General features: G+C 42.4%; 1 protein-coding gene across 1 annotated transcript in view; it reads left to right on the plus strand.

Moving 5' to 3' along the window:
- LOC142498150 (IgGFc-binding protein-like) overlaps positions 1-12,908 on the plus strand; it is a 65,332-nt gene that overhangs the window by 31,666 nt on the left and 20,758 nt on the right. Inside the window, exons 20-25 of the mRNA XM_075606658.1 lie at positions 271-1,500; positions 2,306-2,556; positions 4,063-4,633; positions 6,520-7,112; positions 7,764-8,313; positions 11,890-12,485. Of these exons, the coding sequence (XP_075462773.1) occupies positions 271-1,500; positions 2,306-2,556; positions 4,063-4,633; positions 6,520-7,112; positions 7,764-8,313; positions 11,890-12,485 (3,791 nt within the window). The remainder of the gene's footprint in view (positions 1-270; positions 1,501-2,305; positions 2,557-4,062; positions 4,634-6,519; positions 7,113-7,763; positions 8,314-11,889; positions 12,486-12,908) is intronic.

The raw sequence follows: 12,908 nt of genomic DNA on the forward strand, positions 1-12,908 counted from the left end.
ACACGGGATGTCTTCTTGGCTTTCTATAGGCCCACATGACAGTTAAGCTGCCATTATGTTCCCCACATACACTCTAGCCGCCGCCGCTGCTACCGGCACCTCCTGAGGAGGTAAGTATCTCAGGAAGAAGTGGGTCCCCAGAGCTGAGATTAACGCTGCTCAGCTCCAGAGACCCCCTGCTTCAAACCTATTAAGAATTTAAAAAAAATGGAAGGCAGCATTGCTACTTTAAAATGGAAACAAATTTACCTAATTTTGTTTTTATGTCAGATACTCATCTCTATGGATTACTTGGCAAGCAATTTATCACTGCCTGCTTGCAAAATAATGACGAGAAGACCCAGGCTAAGTTACAGTTGACCATTTCTAGTTACTCTGCTACCACCTCCGTCACTGTGGTCACGGGTAATGGCAGCTTCCGGAAGGATCTGACACTGGGCCAAGGGGAAACAGTCCTCGTGGAGATTGACAAGCCAGTGGAAATGATGGGAACAGGCACATCTAAATCATCTGTTATAGTCAAATCCAACAAACCTATTTCGATGGTGGCATTAAACTATGAAAAGAACACAGCTGATACAACTATAGTTTACCCTGTACATGAGCTGGGGTTGGAATATTACATCATCACTCCACCTTGGGGTGACAAGAATAATTATAAAGAGTTTGCTGTGACAGCTTATGAAACTACCACCCTGGTTGACATCTATCTCAAAGGAGCTGTGACCTTCAAAGGGACAAACTATGCAGCTGGTAGCAAGATGACAATCACACTTGAACCGTTCCAAGTCATACAGATCCAGAGCCAGGAAGACCTGTCAGGGACCAGGTTAGTTGCTCAGAACCCAGTGGCTGTTCTGTCAGGAAGCACAAACTCCAAGAAAAACAATGCTTTTGGCCACATCTCAGAACAGCTCCTGCCCATCTCCAGGTGGGGGCGGACTTTTATCATCCCACCTCTTTCATTCCAGTCCAATAATGATGTCGTTTTTGTAGTGGCTTCCCAGGACACACAAGTGGATTTCAAGTCTGGGGAGAAGAAGTGGAGTCAGAAATTGGAGAAGGGAAAAGTAGCACAAATTGAAGTCAAAGTCACAAGCCCACTGTATTTCGATGCAACTGCTGGAGTGCAGGTCATGTACTACTCTGCTGGGGGAACTTTTAAAGGCAAAACCTTTAACCCCTTTTTGATGAATATTCCAGACATAGCAAGTTTCGGGAATGCTTACAAAGTCACTGGATACCCCAATATTGAAAATAATTATGCCATTCTCATAGCTAAGAAAGCATGGATATCAGGTATCGTATTTGATGGGAAACCTTTTCCAGTGGATGTAATTTGGAAAGAGATCCAGGGCTCCCCTTACTCATGGACTGAGTACAATTTCGGCAGTGGTTTCAGCTTCCACAATATAGAGCATCCCATCACACCCTTTGGAGCTCTGAGCATTGGCTTTGGAGATCACATTAGCTATGGATCCCCTGCAGTTTCCACAAGAGGTAATTATGTATGTGCTTTATATATTGTGATGCAATGAGAGTGGGATTAGAACAATGTAAGTAGAACAAAGCCTCCCAGCTGCAAAGCCGGTACGCAGATCCCTTCATTAAAATCTACTATATTAAGATTGGAGCTAAGGATATGGATTACTGCCAGAAGATCTCACATATAATCCCACTGTTTTTTTTTACACATCTTAGTTTTGTTTTTTGATGCATTGAGAACTTTTTGCTACACAGGTTTATGTCTTCTTAGACCTGACACAGTGATTTTGCTGTAGTTAAATAGAAAGAACAAAGACCAAAGATAAAGAGTTTGATACACGCTCCCGGTTCATACAGTTGGAGCGCAGCGCTGTGTTTCCAAAGTAGAAGCAGACTTCTAGACCTGTAATTGCTGTAGCTTTTCCCTTTTGGCACAGCACGCCACACTACATCTGTATGTGATCTATGCAACTCCTCAATGGCTCCTTTTACTGCTACTGTACATGTAACCACACTCCAAATGATGAGCAGATACAGTATGAGTGTAAAATAAGGGTAAAAAAGCATTATTGATTAACATTAAGAATGCCTATCTACATTAGGTTTATGTCGTCTCTTTAAAGAGACACTAAGAAATCAACTAAGAGGGATTTAATCTCAAATAATTGTGGTTAAGTTCAAGTAATACAGTACAAATTGTTCTTATAATTTCTTATGTATGTTATATAGTATGTGTGTAAAAAAATGGATGTAATCATGTTAGTAAATATCATGCACTAATAAACATTTTAACCAAATAATTGTAATCACATATCTTTAGGCTATGAGGTTACCTGCTGGGGTTCTGGTGGCATTCACTACCACACCTTTGATGGACTAGACTACAACTTCCATGGAAGCTGCTCTTACACTCTTGTCACCACCTTGGGAAAAGCTGATGTTCCAGCCTTCAGCGTGGAGGTCAACAAGGAGAATCTGGGCAAGACGCTGCTCTCTCCATTTCAATCCATTACTGTTCGTGCCTATGGATTCACAATAACGCTGCATAGGTCAGAGGTTGGCCTGGCAAGGGTAAGGTTAATGCAATAAATATTTTATTTTATACCATCAATTTGATTCTATTCGAACTATTACTTCAATTCACTATTCAATATATGTTGTGCTTCGGTTATGCTCTGTACATGGTGGGAAATGTAGCTACCCAAATAGTTGAGAACACTAAGAGGTTTTAATTTTGATGTGAGAAATGAGTGGTCTTGAACCTGGTTCAAATCCCACTGGTATTTTTTTTCGGTCTTAGGCAAAAATCTCTTTGTGGCAGAAATGTATCGTGGCTGCAAAATGTAGATTTAGAACTACAGTACCTATCGTATGATGCAATGGTATATAAAACATTATTGTTTATTATTTGATGTGTTAGTGGGGTTAGAATTGGAAGAATATATCATATAATGGTCAAGGACGTTTGATCGCGGCTGTTATGCCGCAATCAAATCTCCGCCGGTGTTTAGCCACCACTCACCTAAAGGGACCTCTCGCCACCAGCAGCTTCACTGCCAAGGTAAATCACTAACCTTACCTCTTACCCTAAAAATTCCAAATCCTAACCCCTAATATTAACGCTAGCCCCTACCCTAAAAACCTTACCCTAACCCCTTGTCCTAAACACCTTACCCTAACCCCTTACCCTAATCCCCTACACTAAAAACCTTAACCTCTTACCCTAACCCCTTGCCCTAAACACCTTATTCTAACCCCTTACCCTAATCTCCTACCCTAAAAACCTTAACCCTCTACCCTAAACACCTTACCCTAAAAACCTTAACCCCTTACCCTAGCCCCTTACGCTAATTCCCTACCCTTAAAACCCCTATCCTTAACCCCTACCCTAACCACTAAATGAACCCCTAAATTAACTTACTTTATTGGAGAAGCAGGTGGCAGATGAGGGTCCAGTGGCAGAGCGACTGCGGATTGTCCCTCTGCGGCCAAACGCCGGCAGAGACGTTGGCGCGGTGAGACGGCCGAGACCCAATGTCCGTTTCCGATCATATTATTGTAGACAATGATTGTATACTGTGCGTTTCTCACAGGACATTGTACTATAGAGCTGCAATAAACCAAACATTTTCACCCCGATAAAACACTTTTTATCATTGTGAAATTTTTTTACAGTTTGGGATACTTTTTGTAGCTTTAAAAATCTAGGTTCAAACGTTTAAGGGGCTAATTCTATATGTGCCAACACAGCTGCTTCGGCCCATATAGAATCAGCCCTTAAGAATGAAAATGACAATAACTAATATAATATGCCAGTGCCAATGTCCTGCAACGTTCCAAGTTTCAGCTTCTGCAGACAGGAGATTGTTTATATAATTACAATTTCCACTTTTAAGGGGCACGGTAGAATTTTTTTTGCATTGATTTCTCCAAAATTGATAATTGAACAATTATGTATATGATCAGGATAAAAGGGGAAATGTAAAGGCAATCAGCACACTATTATTTTGGACTGCAAATCCACATGCAATTGTTAGGTTCTCTATGCCTCTGACTTTCGTTTTTTCTCATGTAAAGGTCAATGAAAAGAAACTCAATTTACCAATAAATCTAAACGGTGGCCTGCTAAAAATTTACCAGAGTGGGACCTACGCTGTAGTTGAAACCCATTTCCGGGTAAACGTTTGGTACGACTGGAGCAGCAACTTTGCAATACAAATTCCTAATGGATTCTCCAATTCTGTTGGCGGTCTGTGTGGCAGTTTTAACACGTACTGGAGGGATGATTTTCAGACCCCAGATGGAAAAATAGTGGCAAAGGCCAGTGAGTTTGGTAAAAGCTGGAAAGTAAATGTTACAAACAATAATTGCTTTGATGAATGTCAAGGTGAATGCAAGGCCTGCAGTGCGGAACTGACGAAGAAATACGAAGCCGAGGATTTCTGTGGTCTTCTCGTCAAAGTCAATGGACCATTCAGTCTCTGTCATGCGGTTATTGATGTCAAAGTTTACCTTGACATCTGTGTATATGACATCTGTGCAAATGATGGCTACAGACAAACTTTGGTGCAATCTCTAAAAGCCTACGCTGATGCCTGTCAGAGGGAAGGTGTAAGCATTCGGGAATGGAGACTGATCATTGGATTCTGTAAGAATTATTCTTTTCATTTATTTGTGTTAGTGGGAGTGGTATTTTGCAGAGCAGTAACATGCGAGAGGCAATAGACAGTGGCATATATAATATTAAAAATTTAGGATGGAATACATTCACAAAGCTGAGTGTTTGTCCACGTAATAAGTTTTAGTAGCACAGACAATCATCACTTGGTCGTCTTTCACAAAACTCGATGTACATTCATAGATATTTGATTATGTATCCATAGTTACTCTAGACAGCTGGAATCTTCTGTGGGTTGGGGGTGACACTGCGTTAACCTCGAGAAGAAGAGTTGATTTTCATAGAAAAAGAAAAACGTAGGGTAAAAATAATGCCCAATATTTATTAAGCAGTCTTCTGCTGTCATAACGCACCTTGCAGCAGTGGAAGGCACTCTGTAGCCAATTGACTCGAATGAGCTGTAAAATATCTTCCAGTCCCAGAAAGCGCCCGATGGCTAAAGACTGCTTTGTAAATACAGATGCGTTTATTTTTCACTTAAGTCTGAAAAAATGTCACCAAGCATTACGAGTCAATGTGCACGGCAAGGTGGCCCGTTATAAACGGCTATTTTCCGAAAATTCCGACAAAATTTATAACGTTTTCGAGATTCTGGCAAAATGTGGTGAAACTCTGGTAACCCGGAAATGTAAGAGAAAACTGCCATACATCTTGTGGACCACTATCAGTAAATATCACCCTATATTTTTGTCACTTTATATGCTGCACATTAACTAGCTGTTAACATAGAATTCGATGGCAGAAAAGAGCCACTTGGCCCATCTAGGTTTTCAACTTGGATGGGGGTTTTATATTGCCAGCAACTTTGGTAACTGAATTTTGGCATCTCAATTGTAAAAATAAGATGACACATTTTACCAGGAGTGAACTCTATAAGGTTACCCTTTAGGGAAAAAACACACAGTATTTAGCTAAACACGCCACAGTTAACACGCTTAAATCCCCCCGTAACAGCTGCTTGTAAATATGATTGAAATCTGCTGCTATACACTGGATAGTTTACAGTAGAGCTGCTCATCAACTGGTAGCCCACAGGCCAAATGTTGGCCTGCAAAGTGCCTCGATGTGGCACGGACTTTCTTCTCCTGCTAATTTCACATGAGTTTCATAAATAGCTAAGTGCAGTTTTTTCACACTGCAACTCACTTGTAGCGTAAGGTCATGACAATGTATATACGACAGACAAAATGTGTGCAAAATGTTGAAATACAATAGTTTTTACATCTTTCAATAGAACAAAATGTTATTACAATAAGCTTGTGACCCTTATACCCTTATTTGTTTCTCATCTGGCCCTTTGGAAAACTAGTTGAAGACCCCTGGTTTATAGTATATAAAAAGACCATAAACAAATGGACCATTAGTAGTGCACTACAGCATATCTCAAATGTAATGCACCAAATCGACAATTACATGTTGATTTAAACCACATGAACCAGATTTCCTGGAGATAATTGGCAACCTAAAAGGCTTTATATGTAAGAAAATGTTTTCTTCATGATGGAAGTGTTATAAACTTGTGCTCGTATGTCTAATTATTATTGTCTCTAGAACCATTTGATGTATTGAAAATTCCACACAGAAGTAAAATATAAATTATTTAATAAGGGAAACAAAATAATCTTCATGCGTGTCTATAAACACATTCAGTATTAACAAAAGAGGTGCACTAAGAAATAATAATGGTCTAATTTGTTAATTTGATCACAGCACAACATGGAAAAAAATGTTACATTAATACTAAACGTTACTATAGCACAGTGAATTCTAATAAGTAAGATGTAAGTAGGGGCAAAGTGTAAATCCATGTGTATTGATATTGAGCATTGTACTGTAACTGCCTCTCATTGTTGTAGCCTTGGTATGTCCAGAGAACAGTCAGTATCAACTGTGCGGTAACGCCTGCCCTCCTACCTGCCTGGAGCCAAAAGGCCCCGCCGAGTGCCAGCAACTCTGTGTGGAGACCTGCCAGTGCAACACAGGCTTTGTGCTTAGCAAGGGAAGCTGTATCCCATTGGACAGGTGTGGGTGCATTTTCAAGGGGCAGCAGTATTCCCCCGATGAAGAATTTTGGGCTGATGACAACTGTCAAGAGCGCTGCCGCTGTAACGCATTAACAAAAACTGTCACCTGCAAAGTTTACCGGTGCTTGACTGAGTGTAGCATCAAGAATGGACTCAGAGACTGCTACTCCACCAGCTATGGAATGTGCTCTGCCTCAGGGGATCCTCACTATGTTACTTTTGATGGCCGGAGATATAATTTCCAAGGAACCTGCCTCTATACCCTTTCTGCACTCGCCTTCAAAAACTTAGATCTTGATGATTTCCAAGTGCTGGTGCAGAACGAACATAGGGGTAGCAATGTCATTGCAAAGACGAAAAGTGTGTCTGTCAAAACGTATGGTGTTGACATAACTATCAACAGAGAATACCCTGGAAAAATAAAGGTATGTGATTCTAATCTTATGGTAAAAGGCAAAGTATAGCTAGGGTCATACCTTATCTATATTCTTACCAATAAATACTAACGTAGGAGGTCAATCAATGAGTAGCTCATCTCAATGATTATTTCTCAACCCACAGTCATAGTTCACACTCTCTTATTCTCTCTTATTATACTTATAGTCAGTGGTTGACAAATCACCAAAAAATCTACTCGCCACACAAAAAAATCTACTCGCCACCTAGTACCAAACGTGTGCTGCTTGGGCCAATATTTACTCGCCCGGGGGTTAAATCCACTCGCCCGGGGCGAGCAAATGTATAGGTTTGTCGAACACTGCTTATTGTAACATGCCTCCTCCTTTTTTATACACCCAGAGCAACTTATATCTGATTCAAGCTGCCTTCTTCCTACACAGTGCAAAGTAGATAGAAGGAATACATTTCTTTAGTACATTTCATTCCCCATTTCCATTAAGTAGAAACACCGGGATGGAAGTGGGAATTCACATACTGTATTACTGAGATATTCTCAACCCTCTCAAGCTGTTGTCGTATTAACAAAGATTTTAAGAGGTGGAAAATTATTGGATTGTAGGCCAATACGTTTACAAAAAGGCCAGTCTTAATTATCTCCTTCCCTTCTTCCTCTGCAGGTTAATGAATTGCTGGTAAACCTCCCCTACAATTTCGATCATGGAAAAATCACGGCTTACCGAAAAGGAGCAGGTGTCATAGTGCACACTGACTTTCAAGTTACCGTCACATTTGATTGGGACAACCTAGTCACTGTCACTCTGCCAACATCGTATGCCGGCGCTGTTAATGGGTTATGTGGAAATTTCAATGGCAAACCAGAGGATGATTTCAAAACTGCCACCACCCCCGCGGCCTTTGGAGAGCTGTGGTTGGTCAGTGACTTACCAGGCTGTGTTAATGACCAGGGTCCCGTTTGTGCAGAGTTAGCAGCCGTCGAGAAGGAACACAGAGCAGGCCAAGGGAAATGTGGTCTTATATTAGACAAGAAAGGCCCCTTCAGAAATTGCCACCACATATATGAACCAGAGGGGTTCTTCATGGATTGCGTATATGACTCCTGCTTCTACAAGGGCCGTTTCAGTGTTATCGGCCAGGCCTTGTCAGTTTATGCTACAACTTGCCAGAGAGCTGGTGTCATTATATACTCATGGAGAACAGAGTGGTTCAGTAAGTATCATTAGCTTATGATTTTCTTGAACAAGACACAAATTCAGATCTTAGCAGACATTGCAGATGCAAGAATATAACACAGAATACCAATTTAAAATAATATGTATGTATATATGTATATATGTGTATATTTATTTATATACTGTAACTCCATCTGCAGTATGTACATGATGCTCCACAGCAATAAGACATGTGGCATAATAATATAACTCCTAATGGGAGTAAGCGCTTAAGACATAAAGTAACATTTGGAAAAAGGAGTCCCTGCCCCGAAGAGCTTACAATCTAGCAATGAATTGTAGAAGAATATGCTAAGCATCTTAAAGGAGATGTTTTTAATTAGCATGTGTAACGGTCACATAGCATACTGTATGCTGAATTAAATTCCATATTCACTTTGACCCTTTTAGCCAGTGGTATGAATGCATGTACAGCAAACCACTAAAGTAATTGCAACTTAAATCTCCCTTTGAATGGATATGTTTGTTAACAGAACAGGGAGAAACATGTAGATGTTCTGACGAAGAGGCTACCCGAAACGTTAACACTTTTTGTTCTTGTTTTGCTTAGTAACATATCTATTAAAATGGACATTTAAGCAGTAATTGCTTTTGCTGTCTGTTTGGTGCTCTATGCTCCTGCTTATTCATAGCTTCCCATACCAGTGCTCCTGCTTATTCATAACTTCCTGTGGCAGTGCTCCTGCTTATTCATAGCTTCCCATACCAGTGCTCCTGCTTATTCATAGCTTCCTGTGGCTGTGCGCCTGCTTATTCATAGCTTCCTGTGGCAGTGCTCCTGATTATTCATAGCTTCCTGTGGCAGTGCTCCTGCTTATTCATAGCTTCCTGTGGCAGTGCTCCTGCTCATTCATAGCTTCCTGTGGCAGTGCTCCTGCTCATTCATAGCTTCCTGTGGCAGTGCTCCTGCTCATTCATAGCTTCCTGTGGCAGTGCTCCTGCTTATTCATAGCTTCATGTGGCAGTGCTCCTGCTTATTCATAGCTTCCTGTGGCAGTGCTCCTGCTTATTCATAGTTTCCTGTGGCAGTGCTCCTGCTTATTCATAGCTTCCTGTGGCAGTGCTCCTGCTTATTCATAGCTTCCTGTGGCAGTGCTCCTGCTCATTCATAGCTTCATGTGGCTGTGCTCCTGCTTATTCATAGCTTCCTGTGGCAGTGCTCCTGCTTATTCATAGCTTCCCATACCAATGCTCCTGCTCATTCATAGCTTCCTGTGGCAGTGCTCCTGCTCATTCATAACTTCCTGTGGCAGTGCTCCTGCTCATTCATAACTTCCTGTGGCAGTGCTCCTGCTTATTCATAGCTTCCTGCGGCAGTGCTCCTGCTTATTCATAGCTTCTTGTGGCAGTGCTCCTGCTTATTCATAGCTTCCTGTGGCAGTGCTCCTGTTTATTCATAGCTTCCCATACCAGTGCTCCTGCTCATTCATAGCTTCCTGTGGCAGTGCTCCTGCTTATTCATAGCTTCCCATACCAATGCTCCTGCTCATTCATAGCTTCCTGTGGCAGTGCTCCTGCTCATTCATAGCTTCCTGTGGCTGTGCTCCTGCTTATTCATAGCTTCCTGTGGCAGTGCTCCTGCTTATTCATAGCTTCCTGTGGCAGTGCTCCTGCTTATTCATAGCTTCCTGTGGCAGTGCTCCTGCTTATTCATAGCTTCCTGTGGCAGTGCTCCTGCTTATTCATAGCTTCCTGTGGCAGTGCTCCTTCTCTGTCATAGCTTCCTGTGGCAGTGCTCCTGATTATTCATAGCTTCCTGTGGCAGTGCTCCTGATTATTCATAGCTTCCTGTGGCAGTGCTCCTGCTTATTCATAGCTTCCTGTGGCAGTGCTCCTGTTTATTCATAGCTCCCTGTGGCTGTGCTCCTGCTTATTCATAGCTTCCCATACCAGTGCTCCTGCTCATTCATAGCTTCATGTGGCTGTGCTCCTGCTTATTCATAGCTTCCTGTGGCAGTGCTCCTGTTTATTCATAGCTTCCTGTGGCTGTGCTCCTGCTTATTCATAGCTTCCTGCGGCAGTGCTCCTGATTATTCATAGCTTCCTGTGGCAGTGCTCCTGCTTATTCATAGCTTCCTGTGGCAGTGCTCCTGCTCATTCATAGCTTCCTGTGGTTGTGCTCCTGCTCATTCATAGCTTCCTGTGGCTGTGCTCCTGCTTATTCATAGCTTCCTGTGGCTGTGCTCGTGCTCATTCATAGCTTCCTGTGGCAGTGCTCCTGCTTATTCATAGCTTCCTGTGGCTGTGCTCCTGCTTATTCATAGCTTCCTGTGGCAGTGCTCCTGCTTATTCATAGCTTCCTGTGGCAGTGCTCCTGCTTATTCATAGCTTCCTGTGGCAGTGCTCCTGCTTATTCATAGCTTCCCATACCAGTGCTCCTGCTCATTCATAGCTTCCTGTGGCAGTGCTCCTGCTTATTCATAGCTTCCTGTGACAGTGCTCCTTCTCTGTCATAGCTTCCTGTGGCAGTGCTCCTGATTATTCATAGCTTCCTGTGGCAGTGCTCCTGCTTATTCATAGCTTCCTGTGGCAGTGCTCCTGTTTATTCATAGCTTCCTGTGGCAGTGCTCCTGACTATTCATAGCTTCCTGTGGCAGTGCTCCTGCTTATTCATAGCTTCCTGTGGCAGTGCTCCTGCTCATTCATAGCTTCCTGTGGCAGTGCTCCTGCTTATTCATAGCTTCCTGTGGCAGTGCTCCTGCTTATTCATAGCTTCCTGTGGCTGTGCTCCTGCTTATTCATAACTTCCCGTAGCAGTGCTCCTGCTCATTCATGGCTTCCTGTGGCAGTGCTCCTTCTCTTTCATAGCTTCCTGTGGCAGTGCTCCTGCTTATTCATAGCTTCCTGTGGCAGTGCTCCTGCTTATTCATAGTTTCCTGTGGCAGTGCTCCTGCTCAATCATAACTTCCTGTGGTAATGGCAATTTAGTGGTGTATTTATGATAGCTGATAAGGTCCAGAAGCAAATAAGCTGTTTTTAACCTTTCTAAGACTATTTGTAACTACTGTCTTTTAAGAGAGAAACCCCAATTTCCAAACCACTGCTACTGTATGGATTAACTGCATATGATGATAAGGCATTTTACTATAGATAACCATAGTTATATTCATAGCTGCTTTAAATATAATACCATTACTCCCAGTCAGCACCATCCCTACACCAGTTTTTGTAGTGAAGTTCTGTGGTACAACGGAATATAATTATACTATTCTCTGTGTGGTGCGGGGTACACATTTACCCCTCAGGGGGTCCCCTCTTCTTGTGTTAAATATAATAGTGCATTTATTTTGCTTGGAGAATGCAGCATTAACTCCCAAAATGGTCAAAAGTGTGTTTTAGATATACTGTAGGAACATCGAAACTGCACAGTGCGCTACTCTTTAACCACTGTATACTGGCCTACTAATCAGAGTATAGAAATGTACAGTATTGGGACCCCTAATCCAGGTTGAGAAGACAATATTACAGTACCAAGAATATTGCTCTTGAAGCTTTACATACTATTTCCTTTGTTATCTCTGAATAATGAATGCTTTTTATTTCCTCCATTCAGCCTTAAGTTGCCCAGCAAATAGCCACTATGAACTCTGCTCCCAAGGATGTCCAACCACTTGTTCTGGCCTCCAGCCTCCTTCGGGCTGTGATCCTCAGTGCGTGGAGAGCTGTGTATGTGATGATGGATTTATACTCAGTGGTAGTGAGTGTATTCCTATCTCTCAGTGTGGCGGTAGGTACAGAGGCATTTACTACACCGTTGGTGAGGTCTTCTACCCGTCTGACACTTGTCAGGAGCAGTGTATCTGTAGGAACGGGGGGAGAATGGAATGTACGTCCTTCTCCTGCGGCCCCAACGAGGAATGCAAGATAAAAGACGGTGTCCGGAAGTGCTTCGCCACCGGGTTTGCCGTGTGTCTTGTTTCCGGGGGTTCCCATTACTTCACTTTTGATGGTTTTGCCTTTGACTTCCAAGGCACCTGCACTTACACGCTGGCCAAGTCCAATGAACAGGAAAAAAGAATAACACCTTTTGTGGTCAATGTGCAGAGTGAAAAGTCAGAGTCTGACATCATACCCGTTACCAAAAAAGTAGAGGTGACAGCTTATGCAACGACGTTAACTATAACACAGAACCAACCTGGCATAATCAAGGTAGGTCAACACCCTCTGTTTAACATACATCAAAATTTAAGACCAGGGGTGGTCCACTCCAGTCCTCAAGGGCCACCGACAGGTCAGGTTTTCAAGACATTCCTGCTTCAGCACAGGTGGCCCAGTCAATGAATGAGCCACTGATTGAGCCACCTATGTTGAAGCAGGGGATGTCCTGAAACCTGACCTATTGGTGTCCCTTGGGGACTTGAGTTGGCCATCCTTGCTTTAGGCAGACACAATGTGAGCAGTAGTTTTATATACTGATCTCTATCGGGATCGTTCCTATCTCCCTTCAGTTTAGTTTGCTTAATTTCTCCTGGTTAAAATTACTACATATTCCAGCTTTCCGTAGCCATAATTGTCCTAGAGAAGTGAAGATTTGTTGTAAGTTCTAATACATTTTTTGGGGATCCACATGAG

Source organism: Ascaphus truei, chromosome 6 (assembly GCF_040206685.1).
Source record: "Ascaphus truei isolate aAscTru1 chromosome 6, aAscTru1.hap1, whole genome shotgun sequence".
Classification (NCBI taxonomy): domain Eukaryota; kingdom Metazoa; phylum Chordata; class Amphibia; order Anura; family Ascaphidae; genus Ascaphus; species Ascaphus truei.